The sequence below is a fragment of the Anomaloglossus baeobatrachus genome, chromosome 2 (genome assembly GCF_048569485.1).
Source record: "Anomaloglossus baeobatrachus isolate aAnoBae1 chromosome 2, aAnoBae1.hap1, whole genome shotgun sequence".
In the NCBI taxonomy this organism is placed as follows: Eukaryota; Metazoa; Chordata; class Amphibia; order Anura; family Aromobatidae; genus Anomaloglossus; species Anomaloglossus baeobatrachus.
Window position 1 is genome coordinate 757,979,767 of NC_134354.1, and position 20,041 is coordinate 757,999,807.

Genomic DNA, 20,041 nt, shown 5'->3' on the forward strand with positions numbered 1-20,041 from the left:
GGCGCGGGATACGCCTTGGTCTCAGTTGGGGAAGGGAGGTGCTCTTTCCTCCCGTAGCCTCGGCGATAATCTGGTCGAGCCTGTCCCCAAACAGTCGGCCTCCTGGAAACGGGAGGGCGGTAAGGGATTTCTTTGAAGCCGCGTCTGCATTCCAGGCTCTGAGCCAGACCGCTCGGCGGATAGCCACCGTGTTGCTGGCCGCTTGTGCTGCGCAATTGGCTGTCGACAGAGATGCGTTAATGATGTACTCACCCGCCAGGGCAATCTGTGCCGCCATGTTGACGAGCTCGGGATCGCCAGACTGCGAGCGAAGGCCTCTGTGGAGGGTGTCGGCCCAGGTCACCATGGCCTTAGCTACCCAGACGGCGGCGAAGGCCGGTGACAGGGCCGCGCCTGCCGCCTCAAAAGCCGAACGGGCGAATCTCTCGATGTTCCGGTCCGTGGCATCACGTAGCGATGTTCCCTGCAGCAGAGATAGAACTGTATGCGAGGCCAGGCGGGAGACCGGAGGGTCGACCACCGGTGAGCCCGCCCATTCCTTCCTGAGATCCTCGGGGAAGGGATAGTGTAAATCAATCGACTTACCGTTGTTGAACGTCCTGTCCGGTTGCTGTCTGTGCTTGCGCAAGATCTCAGCGAACTCCGGATGATCGCAGAAATACCTGTGAACACGTTTAAGTCGTTTGAAAGATACCTGTGAGCTCTGGGCGGTTGCAGAGTCCGGCTGAAGCTTCAGCGTCGTATTCACCGCGTCGACCAGGCTGTCCACCATACGCCTGACATCGGCTGCCTGATCCGAGTCCAGCAGGGAGGCTGCATCCGACTCTTCCCCTGAATCATCAGACGGTCTCGGAGACGAGTGGCACTCAGGCCTTGGAGGGGAGAGGGACCTCTGGGAGGAATTGGAAGACGAGACCGTGCGGGTTCGCTTCCGCGCTCCAGTAGCCAGGTCGGGGTCAGCACGACTGTCGTCCTGCGGCGGCTGGACCTGTGTGGCATGGCTGAGCGTAGGGAGCGACTGCAAAGCTTGCGCGATGGTCAGGGACGCTCTTGACAGAGAATCCACCGACTGGGAGAGAGAAGTCAGCCACTCCGGGGGAGGGAGCGCATTGGGGCCCGGGGCGTCCTGTACTGCTGCAGTAGCGGCGTGGACGGGGGAGCTGGCGGCGTCTGGGGCAATCTGCGTGGGCTGCGGATCGGGAGCGCAAGCTGCACAGAGGGAGGTAGCCTGGCCTTGGGAGAATTTTTCGTTGCAGGACGAGCACGCAAAATGCATTATAAAGGGGGCCTGTTTGGATCGGGACGACTTAGAGTTAGGCATGGCTGCTCAGGGGACTCCTACTAGGGACACTAGGGAGGAGACCGGAGAAAGATGGAAGAAAAAAAGTACAAAGTGTCGCTGGTCCTAATGAGGAGCAGCACTCACCCTGGCCTGTGTCCTCCCCGGGTCAGCAGGGGCCTCAGAGTAGCTGGGGTAGCCGCAGAGAAAAAATGCTGTTGCTCACCGGCCTGTCTGTGCTGAGGTGAGCCGTTGGAAGAAAAACGCGGGCTTTTGCCTTTTTTTTTTTTACTGCTGGAGGGGGGCGTGCTGGCAGATGAGGTGGCTGTCTCTGGGCAGAAAATGCGGAGGGTGGGCCAGAGGCGGCGCGCGCAAACGGGGGGCGGAGCACTCCGGCCCGAGGTAGGCCCGAAGCCGGGGACTAAATTAGTGAGCGGCGGCCCCCGGGAGCGCAGCGCTGCGCGCGGAGCAGCTCTTACCTGCGTCCACGCGCGTCGCTCGGATCCATATGTCCCGTTCATGATGCTGCGGCCCCCGGTAAGAGTTTAGGGATGCTGAGGGGCCGTGATGGAGACTGTGGAGCGCTCCTGCGCTGCAGTGCCAGATCCTAAGCCTGGGCCCATGGTATCAGGTGAACGCTGGGGGAGGCCTGGTGACAGAGGACCCCTTGATGTGAGCGCTCCTGCGCTGTCACAGTCTGACATCCTCAGGGATTCCTCTTCACCTCCACCAGAAACACCCCCTGGGACGGTACCATGGGGGTCGACGGGGAGTGTGTGCCCTTAAAACAATTAATATCGGTCCCCAATCAGCCCCTGGGGTGGTACCATGGGGCCGGAGGGGGATAGGGCCTGGCGTCTCGAGCCCTCAGGCAACCCTGGGGCGAGAGTTCTCTCTGAAGCAGGGTCTTTAACCCTGCAGAAGAGACAAAAAATGTAGAATGATGAGAATGCTGAGCGGCGCCGTAAAGCCCGAAAAAAACGCAATAGCCTAGGCTGAGGTTGGCCCACAGAGATATGGGCCCACTTCAGCCTCCTACGACAAAGCAAAAAACTGGCATAGTTCCGCCTCCGGCTCGGGGTGTACACTGCTAGGGAGGAGCTAACTCTTTTTATGTTCACTTAGTGTCAGCCTCTTAGTCACAGCAGCATACACCCATGGTCCTGTGTCCCCCAATGAAAGCGATAGAGAAATGTGTATTTTTTTTTTTTTTTTAATGGGTCAAAAGGTTGGTGACTTGAACTCTTGTGTTTATTTGTATTGTTTTTATATTCTATTTTTTCACTTTTAATGTTATTTACTAGCCCCTTAGAGAACTTGAAGCTGCGATCATCCGCTCATTTGTTCTGTACAGAGCAGAGCATCAGCACCACAGCACAGCAGAGATCACCATCTCATTTGAATGTCGCTCACAGCCATGTAGTAATCATCTCCTGTAAAGGTCGCTCGCAGTCATGGTAATTGGGCCCCCTTAGCCTTAAAATAGCAGCCCGTAGCCATTCATTAAATGGGACAATTCCGGCATTTTACCTGGTCAGCCCGATTGCCCTGGTGTGGTGGCAATCGAGGTAATATAAGGGGTTAACGACAGCTCACAGATGCCACTAAGCCCTAGATTAGTAATGGAAGGAGTCTATGAGACCCCCACCATGACTATACAGCGCACAAAATAATATAGTCATTTACTGAAGTTGTGACATATGCAACTCAATCTAGGTGAGCAATCCCCTTATCCCGATTTTACTTTAAACCCCTTACTGACATAAGATGTACTGGTACGTCCTATGCTGGCTAACTGGCTTTGATGCTGGCTCACATAGTGCGCCCGTATCTTTCCCTGCACATTGGCAGCCATTATGTGCTTCCAACAGGCTCGAGTGGATCGGAAATCCACCTATGACTGTTAACTAGTTAAATACCGCTGTCAGCAGGATTTAACGCGCATCAACTCAGCAACGTAGCAGAGTTGATTTTGCAGCAGAATTCAAAACAAACAGAGCTTTAATATAGCAATGTTGATTCTGTACTATGGCAGAGCAAAGTTTGTCAGAGTCCACTCTAAAACTAGCACAGTTGTTTGTATAGCAGAGTTGACTCAGCGGTTAAGCAGGGCTGAGTCTGCAAGAGAGTCCGATACACAAAACTGGTCAAGTAAACTTACCGAATGGTGTAGTAGAGCTGAGTATGTACTAGAGCCCAATGTCACAGAACTGGCCGGGTGATATAGCAGAGTTGACTCAAATATTAAGCAGAGCTGATTTACAAGAGAGTCCAATACACAAAACTGGCCAAGTAAAAGTTACTGAATAGTGTAGTCGAGTGGAGTATGTAGCAGTAACATCACTGACACCCATAGTGCAACCGGATGTTAAGGTGAAGCCATTGATCTCAAATAGATAATGCAGTGCAAGTGTGCTGTTTCTAGGAGAGGCGAGTAACAATCTGTTATATAAAGCTGAGTGTATGTATGTATGTATGTCCGCTAAAGGAATTTCTACCGTTGCATTCACAATCACAAAATTTTGCACAGACACTCCATTTGACTCAGGCAATGTCATAGACTATGTTATGAGGGGAAATTTTAACCCCAAGCTTTACTGTTATTCGCCTAAAAACCTGCCTCTATTAAAGTCAATGGAGCTGGGAGCCACAATGCAGCCAGAACTTCAGATGAATGCGCAGCCAAGCCCTTAAATGGATTGTTGGCGTGTGACAATGCAGCCAGGGAAAGAGACAGACAGGGAAAGAGACAGACAGACAAAGAGACAGGGAAAGAGACAGACAAAGACAGAGAGAAAGGGAAAGAGACACACAAAGAGACAGACAAAGAGACATACAGGGAAAGAGATAGACAGACAAAGACAGAGAGACAGGGAAAGAGACAGACAGAGGTATACAGGCAGGGAAAGAGACAGACAGAGAGACAGGGAAAGAGAGAGACAAAAAGACAGGGAAAGAGACAGACAGGGAAAGAGATAGACAGGGAAAAAGACAGACAGGGAAAGAGAAAGGGAAAGACACAAGGAGAGAGACAGACAGAGAAAGAGACAGACAGACAGGGAAAGAGACAGACAAAGGCAGACTGACACAGACAGACAAAGACAAATACAGACAGAGACAGACACAGACATAGATAGGGAAAGAGACAGACAGACAGGGAAAGAGACAGACAGGCATAGACATACAGACTGACAAAGAGACAGACATAGATAAAGAGACAGACAGGGAAAGGACAGAGAGTCAAAGAGAGATAAGGTACCGTCACGGTTTCTGTAACGCAGTAACGGTCCCGTTAGCGATCTCTCACCTGCTGTGAGATCTCTAGTCGCTGCCGAATGGTCCAGGCCATTTTATTCAAAGGCGATGTCCTGCTGGGCAGGACACATCGCTGTGTTTGACACTGTGTGACAGGGTCCCAGTGACTGCTGAGATCGTTATACAGGTCGCTACTGCGACCTGTATCGTTACTGCATCGCTGGTAAGATCTGACTGTGTGACATCTCACCAGCGACCTCCCAGCGACTTACCAGCGATCCCTATCAGGTCGCATCGTTTTCGGGATCGCTGGTAAGTCGTTGCGTGTGACTGGGCCTATAGACAGAGACAGACAGAGACAGAGACAAAGACAGACAGAGACTGGGAGAGAAACAGAGAGACAGTTACTATCTCGGGCAACGCTGGGTGCTACAGCTAGTATGAAATAAACAAAACAGTCAGTGCGATGCAAATAACAATTTTAATAAAAAACATTGTATGAAAATATTAAAAACTTTCTATATACCTAGGTAACAAATGTTAAAAGTGAAAATCTGTATCTAAGACAGAGACATCAGGAAACATCCATGCAAAAAATCCGGGCGGACAGATTCTTCTATGTCAGATCTCTCCCGCCATTACTGTGCTACTGTGTAAAACATCAACTTAAAGGTAAAACAAGGTGTTGGAAAGCTCAAGTCTTGGCTCTCGGTGGATGCTCTGTCCGACCAGGAAGGTGAGCTTATGGGCATACTGGCACGGAGCGGGCACGCGGATCACACCCTGTGATGGAAAAACAAATACATCAGAAACAGACAAAAAATAATTCCCAAAAGTACAGAAATGTTTCAATCACCGCAATTCTCCCAATTAAAAAAATGTAAGAAATATAAAAAAATAAAAAAAAAATTGACATGACAGAATTGTCAAATTTCATTCTCAATTATTCCCCTGCAAAATTAAGGATGAATATTTTATGTACCTGGTATACGAAAGACGCAAAAATCAGGGTCACCGACGTAAAATAACAAAAGGTGCTCAAAAAACATCGACGCAAATCACATTTTTTTTTTTCAAAGACCATAGTTTTTTTTAATAACTAAAATCAAATCAAATAAAATAGTAAAAAGAATCCCCAACCTTATAAGTTTAATATTGCAACAGTTGTACTAACCATGTTATCAGGTCAGCTTTATCAAAAAATTAAAATCATAAAAACAACCTCCCATCCACCCAAAAATGCCGAAATTGCGATTTTTAAATATTTATAAAAAAAAAGAAAAAATCCTGTCTTTTCAGTATATTCTATGTAAAAATTAATGGTATCTTAAAAAAAAAATAAAATAATAATAATAAAAAAATTTGATATCTTTCTGTGTTACTACAACGCTGTGAGTACTTTTTTTATGTAGATGTGGCAACCCCGAATATCTGGCATTTCAATTTTTTTTCTCTTTACGGGGTTTACCGTTTGGGTTCAATAAGTGCTTAGCTTTTCTAACTTATTTTATTGTGGTGGGTAGGGATCAGAATGATTGGAATTTTTATATACTTCTAAATAATACCAAATATATATTTTTTAGGTTTTATAATTTTTTGCTTTTTTATTTTATTTTTTTAGTCCGTCTAGAGGACTTGAACCTATGATTGTTTGTGCTTCATACTGGAATACTACTGATTGGCAGCAGCGGTCATGTGACACAATCATGTCGTGTCACTGGCCAAAAACACTGACATTACTGGAACAACGGTGCTGCGGGAGGTGAGTATACATTGTTTTTATTGTCTATGGAACCCGGACGGCACCGCCCTGCCTTGTTCCTTGCTGTCCTCCACATATGAGCCACCTCCTTCCTCCTTTCGGGGCCTGTGTACGCCGCAAAGGACTTCCGGGAATGTGCCTTTATCTACTGTATATAGGGGTGTTATCAGTCATTGGTACAGGAGGAAGAGGAGGTGAGCTGTGACATCCACTATTGTGAATGGTGAATCCAGTGTTATCTACTGTATATAGAGGTGTTATCAGTCATTGTACAGGAGGAGAAGGTGAGCTGTGATATCATCTATTGTGAATGGTGCATCATGTGTTATCTACTGTATATAGAGGTGTTATCACTCACTGTACAAGAGGCGGAGGTGAGCTGTGATATCAGCTATTGTGAATGGTGGATTCTGTGTAATCTACTGTATATAGAAATGCAATCAGTCATTATACAGGAGGAGGTGAGCTGTGACATCACCTGTTGTGCCTAGTGTATCCTGTTTTATCCCCTGTATATAAAGGTGTTATTCATTATACAGGAGGAGGTGAGCTGTGACATCTCCTATGGTGAATGGTGGATCCTGTGTTATCTACTGTATATAGAGGTGTTATCAGTCTTTGAACAGGAGGAGGTGAGCTGTGATATCACTTATTGTGATTGGTGGATCTTGTGTTGTCTACTGTATATAGAGGTGTTATTAGTCATTGTACAGGAGGAGGTGAGCTGTGACATCACCTATTGTGAATGCTATATCTTGTGTTATCTACTCTCTCTATATAGAATAACATAACTTTTATCATGCAACCCTGATGTAAACCATAGGCGTTTTTCTACAGATTCCCTTTTATACACATTTTGTTCTCTTTGCAATGGTGGATGTTTAGTTCCTTCAGACGCAGGTGATTTGTAGACGTCTTCAGTCTTGTGGACAGATAGGCATCATCTCATGAGCACGGTGTCAGTGTGACTAATGGCGTTTCGGCTGTGTCAGGTGACGGATGAAGTCTCAGTAGGGACTTTTGGCCGCGCTCCTGCATCAGTCTGATAATTCTGGGTTATGTCAGTATATCTGATGTCGGCCAATTTATTTTCACGCTGAGCCTGAATGGATGTGATTATTAAACCTCCAGCATCTGGTGTGTTACCAGGTTATAGGTGTTACGGGAAGTCCAAACCTGGACAATATGTTCTGCTGTGAGTCCAAAGCAAACCTGCAACGACTCAGCGGCACCATCCACCTCTGAAATGGTAATTTAATTACAGGCTTCGCAGCGTGCACTGCAAATAGCAAAATCAGCTGTGAAAAACCCTTAAAGTGGCAATCCACCTAAGGCCTGAAACACACATCCGTGAAACACGTGCGTGTTTGGTCCGTTTCCGTGTATACTGGAGACACGGCCAAACGTGCACCAATGTTATTGTATGATAAAAGCTCCACGTGCGTTTTTGATGCATGTCGGTTTGTCCGTGATCCGTACCTGTGTGCGTTTTGCACGGCAGCATGTCCGTTTTCTGCACGCAACATGCAGCACGGACCCAATGAAAGTCAATGGTTTTGTGCGCACGTCCGAGTGACACGGACGCATCTCTGTTTGCTCCCTGTACGTTTTGTGCTTTTTTCATGTGATGTCGGTCTTTTTTCTTTTTCTGTTTCGTTCTCTCCCTCAGTCCATCGGTCGGTCGATCTCTCTCTATGTCTGTCGGTCGGTCTCTCTGTCTTATCTGTCCCTCTCGCTGTCTGTCGGTCAGTTCCCCCCCTCTCTCATACTTACCGTTCCCCGATCTCCGGCGCGGCGCTGCACGGCTGTTCTCTAAACTCTATATAGTATATATAAACTTTACTATTTTGAAAAAGCCGGCCGCCCATTAATCAATCTCGTATTCCCTGCTTTCCCAGCCCACCGGCGCCTGTGATTGGTTGCAGTCACACACGCCCACCACGCTGAGTGACAGCTGTCTCACTGCAGCCAATCACAGCAGCCTCACACAGAAACTGAGGTGAGTAGCGCGATCAGCTGCTGTCAGTCAGGTAACTCGCGGCCACCGCTGAATCCAGCGGTGGCCACGGGTAACCTTAGTGACAGCTCAGCTGATCGCGCTACTCACCTCAGTTTCTGTGTGGAGCTGACCGGAGCGGCGGTGAGTAGCGCGATCAGCTGAGCTGTCACTGAGGTTACCCGCGGCCACCGCTGCATCCACCACTGGATCCAGTGACAGCTGAGCTGATCTCGCGGCTGTCTTCATTAGCTGCGTGAAGCTGACAGGAGCGGCTGTGTCTGCTGCTGCTCCTGTCACCTGCATGCAGCAGAGCTGGAAGCGACGCTGGAGATCCGTGGATTACGCCGGACATGGAGGGCTTTGTCGGGGTTAATAAATTGGTGATGAGGGAATGTGTTTGTGTTTTTTATTTCAAATGAAGGGAATTTTGTTTACTTACCGTAAATTCCTTTTCTTCTAGCTCCTATTGGGAGACCCAGACAATTGGGTGTATAGCTTCTGCCTCCGGAGGCCACACAAAGTATTACACTTTAAAAAGTGTAACCCCTCCCCTCTGCCTATACACCCTCCCGTGCATCACGGGCTCATCAGTTTTGGTGCCAAAGCAGGAAGGAGGAAACTTATAAATTGGTCTAAGGTAAATTCAATCCGAAGGATGTTCGGAGAACTGAAACCATGAACCAAAAGAACAATTCAACATGAACAACATGTGTACACAAAAGAACAACAGCCCGAAGGGAACAGGGGCGGGTGCTGGGTCTCCCAATAGGAGCTAGAAGAAAAGGAATTTACGGTAAGTAAACAAAATTCCCTTCTTCTTTGTCGCTCCATTGGGAGACCCAGACAATTGGGATGTCCAAAAGCAAAACCCTGGGTGGGTAAAAGAATACCTCGATAAAAAGAGCCGAAAAACGGCCCCCTCTTACACGTGGGCAACTGCCGCCTGAAGGAGTCGCCTACCTAGGCTGGCATCTGCCGAATCATCGGCATGCACCTGATAGTGTTTCGTGAAAGTGTGCAGACTCGACCAGGTAGCCGCCTGACACACCTGCCGAGCCGTAGCCTGGTGTCGCAATGCCCAGGACACCGACGGCTCTGGTAGAATGGGCCTTCAGCCCTGCAGGAATCGGAAGCCTAAAAGAACGGTAAGCTTCAAGAATCGGTTCCTTGATCCACCGAGCCAAGGTTGACTTGAAAACCTGAAATCCCTTACTCTGGCCCGCGATAAGGACAAGAGCGCATCAGACCGGTGCAGGGGCGCCGTGCGAGAAATGTAGAGCCGGAGTGCTCTAACCAGATCTAATAAATGCAAATCCTTTTCACATTGGTGAACTGGATGCGGACCCAAAGAGGGTAAGACGATATCCTGATTGAGATGAAACGGGGATACCTTAGGGAGAAAGTCCGGGACCGGACGTAGAACCACCCTATCCTGGTGAAACACCAGGAAGGGGGCTTTGCATGACAGCGCTGCTAGCTGAGACACTCTTCTGAGTGATGTGACTGCCACTAGGAAGGCCACCCTTTGCGAAAGGCGAGATAGAGAGATCCCGCATCGGCTCGAAAAGTGGCTTCTGAAGAGTCGTCAGCACCCTGTTAAGATCCGAGGGTGTTAACGGACGCTTGTAAGGTGGGACTGGAAAGCGCCGATACTTGTCCCTTGAGAGAGCCGAGAGACAAGCCCTTGTCCATTCCGGATTGAAGGAAAGAAGAAAAGTGGGCAAGGCAAACGGCCAGGGAGTAAAACCCTGATCAGAGCACCAGGATAAGAAGATCCTCCAAGTCCTGTGATAGATGTTGGCGGACGTTGGTTTCCTGGCCTGTCTCATGGTGGCAATGACATCTGGAGATATCCCTGATGACGCTAGGAGCCAGGACTCAATGGCCACACAGTCAGGTTTAGAGCCGCAGAATTCAGAAGGAAATATGGCCCTTGAGGCAGCAAGTCTGGTCGGTCTGGGAGTGTCCACGGTTGACCCACCGTGAGGTGCCACAGATCCGGATACCACGATCACCTCGGCCAGTCTGGAGCGACGAGGATGGCGCGGCGACAGTCTGACCTGATCTTGCGTAACACTCTGGGCAGTAGTGCCAGAGGAGGAAATACATAAGGCAGTCGAAACTGCGACCAGTCGTGAACTAGCGCGTCTGCCGCCAGAGCTCTGTGATCCTTGGACTGAGCCATGAATGCCGGGACTTTGTTGTTGTGCCGAGACGCCATTAGATCGACGTCCGGCGTTCCCCAGCGGCAACAGATCTCTAGAACACGTCCGGGTGAAGAGACCATTCCCCTGCGTCCATGCCCTGGCGACTGAGAAAATCTGCTTCCCAGTTTTCTACGCCCGGGATGTGAACTGCGGAGATGGTGGAGGCTGTGGCTTCCACCCACAGCCGAATCCGCCGAACTGCTCGGAAGGCTTGACGACTGCGTGTGCCGCCCTGGTGGTTGATGTACGCAACCGCCGTGGATCTGCCTGCCCTCCAGCCATTGCTGGAACACCTTTAGGGCTAGATCCACTGCCCTTATCTCCAGAACATTGATCTGAAGGGAGGACTCTGTCGGAGTCCAGGTTCCCTGAGCCGAGTGGTGGAGGAAGACCGCTCCCCACCCTGACAGACTCGCGTCCGTCGTGACCACAGCCCCGGCTGGGGGCCGGAAGGATTTTTCCTTCGCCCAGGAAGTGGAAAGAAGACACCACTGAAGAGAGGTTTTGCTGCAAGGGAAAGAGAGACGTTCTTGTCTAGGGACGTCGACCTCCTGTCCCATTTGCGGTGTTCGATAGAATCGGACGCAGACGAAACTGCGCAAGGGAACTGCCTCCCTTGCTGCCACCATCTTCCTTAGAAAGTGCATGAGGCGCCTCAAGGGGTGACTGGGCCCGAAGGAGAGATTGCACCCCTGTCTGTAGTGAACGCTGACTATGCAGCGGAAGCTTCACTATCGCTGAGAGAGTATGAAACTCCATCCCGAGGCAAGTCAGTGATTGGGTCGGTGTCAGTTTTGACCTTGGAAATTTGATGATCCACCCGAACCCCTGGAGAGTCTCCAGAGCAATGGTCAGGTTGTGTTGACATGCCACCCAGGAGGGTGTCTTGACTAGAAGATCGTCTAGGTTAAGTGATCACCGAGTGGCCCTGAGAGTGTAGGACCGCCACCACTGCTGCCATGACCTTGGTGAAGACCCGTGGGGCTGTCGCCAGGCCGAATGGCAGTGCCACGAACTGAATTTGTTCGTCCCTGATGGCGAAACGCAGAAAGCGTTGAAGCTCGGGTGCGATCGGCACATGGAGATAAGCATCCTTGATGTCAATTGATGCTAGGAAGTCTCCTTGTGACATCGAGGCTTCAGAGTGTTCACCGCCTGAAAAAGTGCATCGGCTCGCTCGGGGGGCGGAGATGTTTTGAAGAAACGAGTCGGAGGACGAGAGCAGAGCTCTATCCTGTAACCGTGAGACAGAATGTCTCTCACCCATCGGTCTTGGACATGTGGCCACCAGGCGTCGCAAAAGCGGGAGAGCCTGCCACCGACCGAGGACGCGGTCTTGGTGAGGCCGAAGTCATGAGGAAGCCGCCTTGTGACTTAGACCGTCATGCACAAGAGTTCCTCTAGCCCTCCTCTGACCTGTTGGACGTGGAGGAACGGAACTTTGCTGAGGACCGAAATGACCGAAACCTTTGGACTGGGGCAAGGACGAGACCTTTCCCTTGGACTGTCTAGTAACTTCATCCAATTGCTCGCCAAACAAACGGTCGCCAGAAAATGGCAAACCGGTTAAGAACTTCTTGGAAGCAGAGCCTGCCTTCCATTCACGTAGCCACATGGCCCTGCAGACTGCCACCGAATTGGTGGATGCTACCGCTGTACGGCTCGCAGAGTCCAGGAACGGCGTTCATGGCGTAGAACGAAAAAACCTACGCCTGAGAAGTGAAGGACACAACCTGCGGGGCAGAGGTATGTGCAACCGCAATAATCTCAGCCAGAGAAGCTGAGATAGCTTGGAGTGCCCTCACGGCTGCGAAGGCTGGAGCAAAAGATGCGACTATGGCTTCATAGATGGATTTCATCATAAGCTTTATTTGCCTGTCAGGGCATTCGTGAGAGATGGACATCTGCCACTAATACTACGGATCTAGCCGCCAGCCTAGAGACTGGAGAATCCACCCTGTGACACTGAGCCCAACCCTTAACAACGTCAGGGGGAAAAAGGGTAACGCGTGTCAATAAGGCGCTTAGTAAGCGCTTGTCCGTAAAGTTCTGTGCTTCTGGACGGCCCCTCTGGAGTTAGAGTGATCGAAACACGCACTCCTGATGAAGTCGGGGAAGGTTCCCAGCGGGCCCGCTTAGCCTATCAGAGGCCGCGGTCCGTGACGGAGTTCTCACCGTGGGATCTGGGTGTTACCCCAGGAGCCCCTTGTTGTACCGACCCAGAGGGACCCGGGAGCGATGAACTCCCAGCTCCCTGGCCCTGTGTTATCGGTCTGGACTGCAAGGCTTCCAGTATCTTAGCAGACCCTCTGTCCATAGACTGAGTCCCGGAATGTGAAAGCTACTCAGAGATTTGCTGATTCCAACATGCAAACTCTGTCCCTGTCATCTGTGCAGTGGAAACCGGCGGCACCACCTGGCCGAGGGTCCCACCAGTGCCGGAGGCTCCGGCTGAGTGAGTGCCCTCGGGGCCAAGCATTGTACACAATGAGGATATGTGGAACCTGCCTGTAATATAGCCGCACAAGAGGTACAGGTTGTAAAATAAGCCAGTGCCTTGGCACCCTTACTCTTTAAGAGCAGACAACAGCATGTCGTCCGCAGAGTAATCAGTGAGGGTATACAGCCAAAAGCAAATAATGCTGCCGAACAGTGAGATCATATACCATATAAATAAACATATATATATATACACTGCGGCACCAAGGGGGGTCAGCACCTGAAAACTGGTGCCCCACAGCGCTCAGTGAGGGGGAAGGAGGATACCAACGTATGCTCCAGCCCTCCCTGCCGACGTCCAGTCGGCCGTCCCATCCTTACCCCTGACTGGCAGGCCCGAGAACGGGAGTATATGGTACTAGGCCGCAAGAGCCGGGGACTAAATTTAAAAACGCGGCCGGCAAACATGGCGCGGTCGGCGCGGTAGTCCCAGTCTCACAAACCACTCAGCAACCGCTGCGGCATTTGTAACACAGATGCTGCATGCACCGTCCCTCAGGGGACACAGAGTACCTTATGATGCAGGGCTCTGTCCCTGATGATGTCCAGTCTCCTGTCCGTCAGAATCCCCCAGGGGCTGCGGATGGAGCCCGGTCCCAGTGCATGGCGACCGGTTAGGATCCCCCTCTCCCAGAGCAGTGGAGCAGATTCTGAGATCCTCCACCGGCAGAATTATAACAATGGCTGCCGGCGTTCCGAGGGGAGGAGAGAGCCGTGGGCGGAACCGCAAAAGTGCGGGAACCTGGTGGCCCATAGTGATCAGTGAGGGGGGCGGAGGACAGCGAAGTGTGCACCAGCCCTCACTGTCGGCATCATACCGACCGTCCCGCCTTTCTCCCTGACTGGCAGGCTCAGGGGCGGGAGTTTAACACACTAGGCCGCAAAAGCCGGGGACTAAAGTAAAAACCGCGGCCGGCAAACAGGCACGGTCGGCGCGGTAGTCCCAGACAAAAAATCCACACCGCAGTCGCAGCTGCGTCTGAGGCCAAGGTGCTTCATGCACCGTCCCAACGGGGACACAGAGTACCTGTAGATGCAGGGCCATGTCCCTGACGATACTCCGTCTCCTGTCCGGCAGATTCCCCCAGGGGCTGCGGAGGGAGCCCGGTCCCAGTGGCTGGATGACCGGTTAGGATCCCACTTCCCCAGAGCCCCTAAGGGATGGGGAAGGAAAACGGCATGTGGCTCCTGCCTGTGTACCCGCAATGGGTACCTCAACCTTAACAGCACCGCCGACTCAGTGGGGTGAGAAGGGAGCATGCCGGGGGCCCTGTGAGGGGCCCTCTTTTCTTCCATCCGATATAATCAGCAGCTGCTGCTGACTAAAATGTGGAGCATTGTGTGCATGTGTGCCTCCTTCAACACAAAGCATAAAACTGATGAGCCCGTGATGCACGGGAGGGTGTATAGGCAGAGGGGAGGGGTTACACTTTTTAAAGTGTAATACTTTGTGTGGCCTCCGGAGGCAGAAGCTATACACCCAATTGTCTGGGTCTCCCAATGGAGCGACAAAGAAAAAGGATTTTTCGTTGTGTGTGTTTTTTAACTGTAACTTACAAATTAATCATGGAAGGAATCTCGGGGAGACGCCTGACATGATTAATCTAGGACTTATTGGCAGCAAAGGGCTGCCAATAACTCCTTATTACCCCGATTTGCCAACGCACCAGGGCAAATCGGAAAGAGCCGGGTAGAGTCCCAGAACAGCCGCATCTAATGTATGCGGCAATTCTGGGCAGCTGCTGACTGATATTGTTAGGCTGGGGGGCTCCCCATAACGTGGAGCTCCCCATCCTGAGAATACCAGCCTTCAGCCGTATGGCTTTATCTGGCTGGTTTTAAAATTGGGGGGTCCGCACGCCGTTTTTTTTTAATTATTTATTTATTTCTATACTCCATAGTGACACACCGACCGGCTGCTGTGATTGGTTGCAGTGAGACACCTGTCACTCAGCGTGGGGGCGTGTCTCACTGCAACCAATCATAGGCGCCGGTGGGGGGAGAAAGCAGGGAATACGAGATTGTTTAATGAGCGGCCGGCTTTTTCAAATTAGAAAAAGCCGCCGGAGCAGTGTGAACGCCGTGCAGCGCCGGTGATCGGGGATCGGTGAGTATGAGAGAGGGGGGGACACTTCAGTCACTCGGGGGATTAGCGGTCACCGGTGAATCCTTCACAGGTGACCGCTAATCAGTACACGGCACAGACAGAGCCGCGGCATGACAATGAAGTCGGGTGAAGTTCACCCGAGTTCATTCTCATCCCGCTACTCTGTCTTCCGACATGTAGTAACGACATTTTGCATCACACACGTACATTTCACACGGACAACACACACACGTCAGTTATATCACTCACGCACAAACGGACATTCCACACGCACATACGGCTAGCATACGGGATACACACGCAGGCCACACATACCATAAAAACGGACCTAAAAAACGGAAAACGGACCCGAAAAACGGCCCGTTTTACACGGACGTGGTTTTCACGGATGTGTGTTGGAGCCCTAAAAGGTAGGTGTGTGCTCATAATGCAGAGGACTCCTAGGAACATGTACATAATGCAGAGGACTCCTAGGTGTGTGCACATAATGCAGAGGATTCCTAGATGTGTGCACATAATGCAGAGGACTCCTAGGTGTGTGCTCATAATGCAGAGGATTCCTAGATGTGTGCACATAATGCAGAGGACTCCTAGATGTGTGTACATAATGCAGAGGACTCCTAGATGTGTGTACATAATGCAGAGGACTCCTAGATGTGTGTACATAATGCAGAGGACTCCTAGGTGTGTGCACATAATGTAGAGGATTCCTAGATGTGTGCACATAATGCAGAGGACTCCTAGATGTGTGCACATAATGCAGAGGACTCCTAGATGTGTGTACATAATGCAGAGGATTCCTAGATGTGTGCACATAATGCAGAGGACTCCTAGGTGTGTGCTCATAATGCAGAGGATTCCTAGATGTGTGCACATAATGCAGAGGACTCCTAGATGTGTGTACATAATGCAGAGGACTCCTAGATGTGTGTACATAATGCAGAGGACTCCTAGATGTGTGTACATAATGCAGAGGACTCCTAGATGTGTGTACATAATGCAGAGGACTCCTAGGTGTGTGCACATAATGCAGAGGACTGCTAGATGTGTGTACATAATGCAGAGGACTCCTAGATGTGTGTACATAATGCAGAGGACTCCTAGATGTGTGTACATAATGCAGAGGACTCCTAGATGTGTGTACATAATGCAGAGGACTCCTAGATGTGTGTACATAATGCAGAGGACTCCTAGGTGTGTGCACATAATGCAGAGGACTGCTAGATGTGTGTACATAATGCAGAGGACTCCTAGGTGTGTGCAAATAATGCAGAGGACTCCTAGATGTGTGTACATAATGGAGAGGACTCCTAGATGTGTGTACATAATGCACAGGACTCCTAGATGTGTGTACATAATGCAGAGGACTCCTAGATGTGTGTACATAATGCAGAGGACTCCTAGGTGTGTGCACATAATGCAGAGGACTCCTAGATGTGTGTACATAATGCAGAGGACTCCTAGGTGTGTGCACATAATGCAGAGGACTCCTAGATGTGTGTACATAATGCAGAGGACTCCTAGGTGTGTGCACATAATGCAGAGGACTCCTAGATGTGTGTACATAATGCAGAGGACTCCTAGATGTGTGTACATAATGCAGAGGACTCCTAGATGTGTGCACATAATGCAGAGGACTCCTAGATGTGTGCACATAATGCAGAGGACTCCTAGATGTGTGTACATAATGCAGAGGGCTCCTAGATGTGTGTACATAATGCAGAGGACTCCTAGATGTGTGTACATAATGCAGAGGACTCCTAGATGTGTGTACATAATGCACAGGACTCCTAGATGTGTGTACATAATGTAGAGGACTCCTAGATGTGTGTACATAATGCAGAGGACTCCTAGGTGTGTGCACATAATGCAGAGGACTCCTAGATGTGTGTACATAATGCAGAGGACTCCTAAATGTGTGTACATATTGCAGAGGACTCCTAGATGTGTGTACATAATGCAGAGGACTCCTAGATGTGTGTACATAATGCAGAGGACTCCTAAATGTGTGTACATAATGCAGAGGACTCCTAGATGTGTGTACATAATGCAGAGGACTCCTAGATGTGTGTACATAATGCAGAGGACTCCTAGGTGTGTGCACATAATGCAGAGGACTCCTAGATGTGTGTACATAATGCAGAGGACTCCTAGATGTGTGCACATAATGCAGAGGACTCCTAGGTGTGTGCACATAATGCAGAGGACTCCTAGGTGTGTGCACATAATGCAGAGGACTCCTAGATGTGTGTACATAATGCAGAGGACTCCTAGATGTGTGCACATAATGCAGAGGACTCCTAGATGTGTGCACATAATGCAGAGGACTCCTAGGTGTGTGCACATAATGCAGAGGACTCCTAGGTGTGTGCACATAATGCAGAGGACTCCTAGATGTGTGTACATAATGCAGAGGACTCCTAGATGTATGTACATAATGCAGAGGACTCCTAGGTGTGTGCACATAATGCAGAGGACTCCTAGATGTGTGTACATAATGCAGAGGACTCCTAGGCGTGTGCACATAATGCAGAGGACTCCTAGATGTGTGTACATAATGCAGAGGACTCCTAGATGTGTGTACATAATGCAGAGGACTCCTAGATGTGTGTACATAATGCAGAGGACTCCTAGATGTGTGTACATAATGCAGAGGGCTCCTAGATGTGTGTACATAATGCAGAGGACTCCTAGATGTGTGTACATAATGCAGAGGACTCCTAGATGTGTGTACCTAATGCACAGGACTCCTAGATGTGTTACATAATGCAGAGGACTCCTAGATGTGTGTACATAATGCAGAGGACTCCTAAATGTGTGTACATAATGCAGAGGACTCCTAGATGTGTGTACATAATGCAGAGGACTCCTAGATGTGTGTACATAATGCAGAGGACTCCTAGGTGTGTGCACATAATGCAGAGGACTCCTAGATGTGTGTACATAATGCAGAGGACTCCTAGGTGTGTGCACATAATGCAGAGGACTCCTAGATGTGTGTACATAATGCAGAGGACTCCTAGATGTGTGCACATAATGCAGAGGACTCCTAGATGTGTGTACATAATGCAGAGGACTCCTAGGTGTGTGCACATAATGCAGAGGACTCCTAGATGTGTGTACATAATGCAGAGGACTCCTAGATGTGTGCACATAATGCAGAGGACTCCTAGATGTGTGCACATAATGCAGAGGACTCCTAGATGTGTGTACATAATGCAGAGGGCTCCTAGATGTGTGTACATAATGCAGAGGACTCCTAGATGTGTGTACATAATGCAGAGGACTCCTAGATGTGTGTACATAATGCACAGGACTCCTAGATGTGTTACATAATGCAGAGGACTCCTAGATGTGTGTACATAATGCAGAGGACTCCTAAATGTGTGTACATAATGCAGAGGACTCCTAGATGTGTGTACATAATGCAGAGGACTCCTAGATGTGTGTACATAATGCAGAGGACTCCTAGGTGTGTGCACATAATGCAGAGGACTCCTAGATGTGTGTACATAATGCAGAGGACTCCTAGGTGTGTGCACATAATGCAGAGGACTCCTAGATGTGTGTACATAATGCAGAGGACTCCTAGATGTGTGCACATAATGCAGAGGACTCCTAGATGTGTGTACATAATGCAGAGGACTCCTAGGTGTGTGCACATAATGCAGAGGACTCCTAGATGTGTGTACATAATGCAGAGGACTCCTAGATGTGTGTACATAATGCAGAGGACTCCTAGATGTGTGCACATAATGCAGAGGACTCCTAGATGTGTGCACATAATGCAGAGGCCTCCTAGATGTGTGCACATAATGCAGAGGACTCCTAGATGTGTGCACATAATGCAGAGGACTCCTAGGTGTGTGCACAAAATGCAGAGGACTCCTAGGCATGTGCACATAATGCAGAGGACTCCTAGATGTGTGTACATAATGCAGAGGACTCCTAGATGTGTGTACATAATGCAGAGGACTCCTAGGTGTGTGCACATAATGCAGAGGACTCCTAGATGTGTGTACATAATGCAGAGGACTCCTAGACGTGTGCACATAATGCAGAGGTCTCCTAGATGTGTGTACATAATGCAGAGGACTCCTAGGCGTGTGCACATAATGCAGTGGACTCCTAGATGTGTGTACATAATGCAGAGGACTCCTAGGTGTGTGCACATAATGCAGAGGACTCCTAGGTGTGTGCACATAATGCAGAGGACTCCTAGGTGTGTGCACATAATGCAGAGGACTCCTAGGTGTGTGCACATAATGCAGAGGACTCCTAGGTGTGTGCACATAATGCAGAGGACTCCTAGGTGTGTGCACATAATGCAGAGGACTCCTAGATGTGTACACATAATGCAGAGGACTCTTAGATGTGTGTACATAATGCAGAGGACTCCTAGATGTGTGTACATAATGCAGAGGGCTCCTAGATGTGTGTACATAATGCAGAGGACTCCTAGATGTGTGCACATAATGCAGAGGACTCCTAGATGTGTGTACATAATGCAGAGGACTCCTAGATGTGTGTACATAATGCAGAGGACTCCTAGATGTGTGCACATAATGCAGAGGACTCCTAGGTGTGTGCTCATAATGCAGAGGACTCCTAGATGTGTGTACATAATGCAGAGGGCTCCTAGATGTGTGTACATAATGCAGAGGACTCCTAGATGTGTGCACATAATGCAGAGGGCTCCTAGATGTGTGTACATAATGCAGAGGACTCCTAGATGTGTGTACATAATGCAGAGGACTCCTAGATGTGTGTACATAATGCAGAGGACTCCTAGATGTGTGTACATAATGCAGAGGGCTCCTAGATGTGTGTACATAATGCAGAGGACTCCTAGATGTGTGCACATAATGCAGAGGACTCCTAGATGTGTGTACATAATGCAGAGGACTCCTAGATGTGTGTACATAATGCAGAG

At 49.6% G+C, this 20,041-nt stretch overlaps 1 protein-coding gene across 1 annotated transcript in view; it reads right to left on the minus strand.

Annotated features, from left to right (window-relative positions):
• Positions 1–5,018: 5,018 nt before the first annotated feature.
• Positions 5,019–20,041, minus strand: part of PIWIL4 (piwi like RNA-mediated gene silencing 4) — a 347,467-nt gene continuing 332,444 nt past the window's right edge. Inside the window, exon 21 of the mRNA XM_075337494.1 lies at positions 5,019–5,317. Within this exon, the coding sequence (XP_075193609.1) occupies positions 5,201–5,317 (117 nt within the window). The 3' untranslated portion in view covers positions 5,019–5,200. The remainder of the gene's footprint in view (positions 5,318–20,041) is intronic.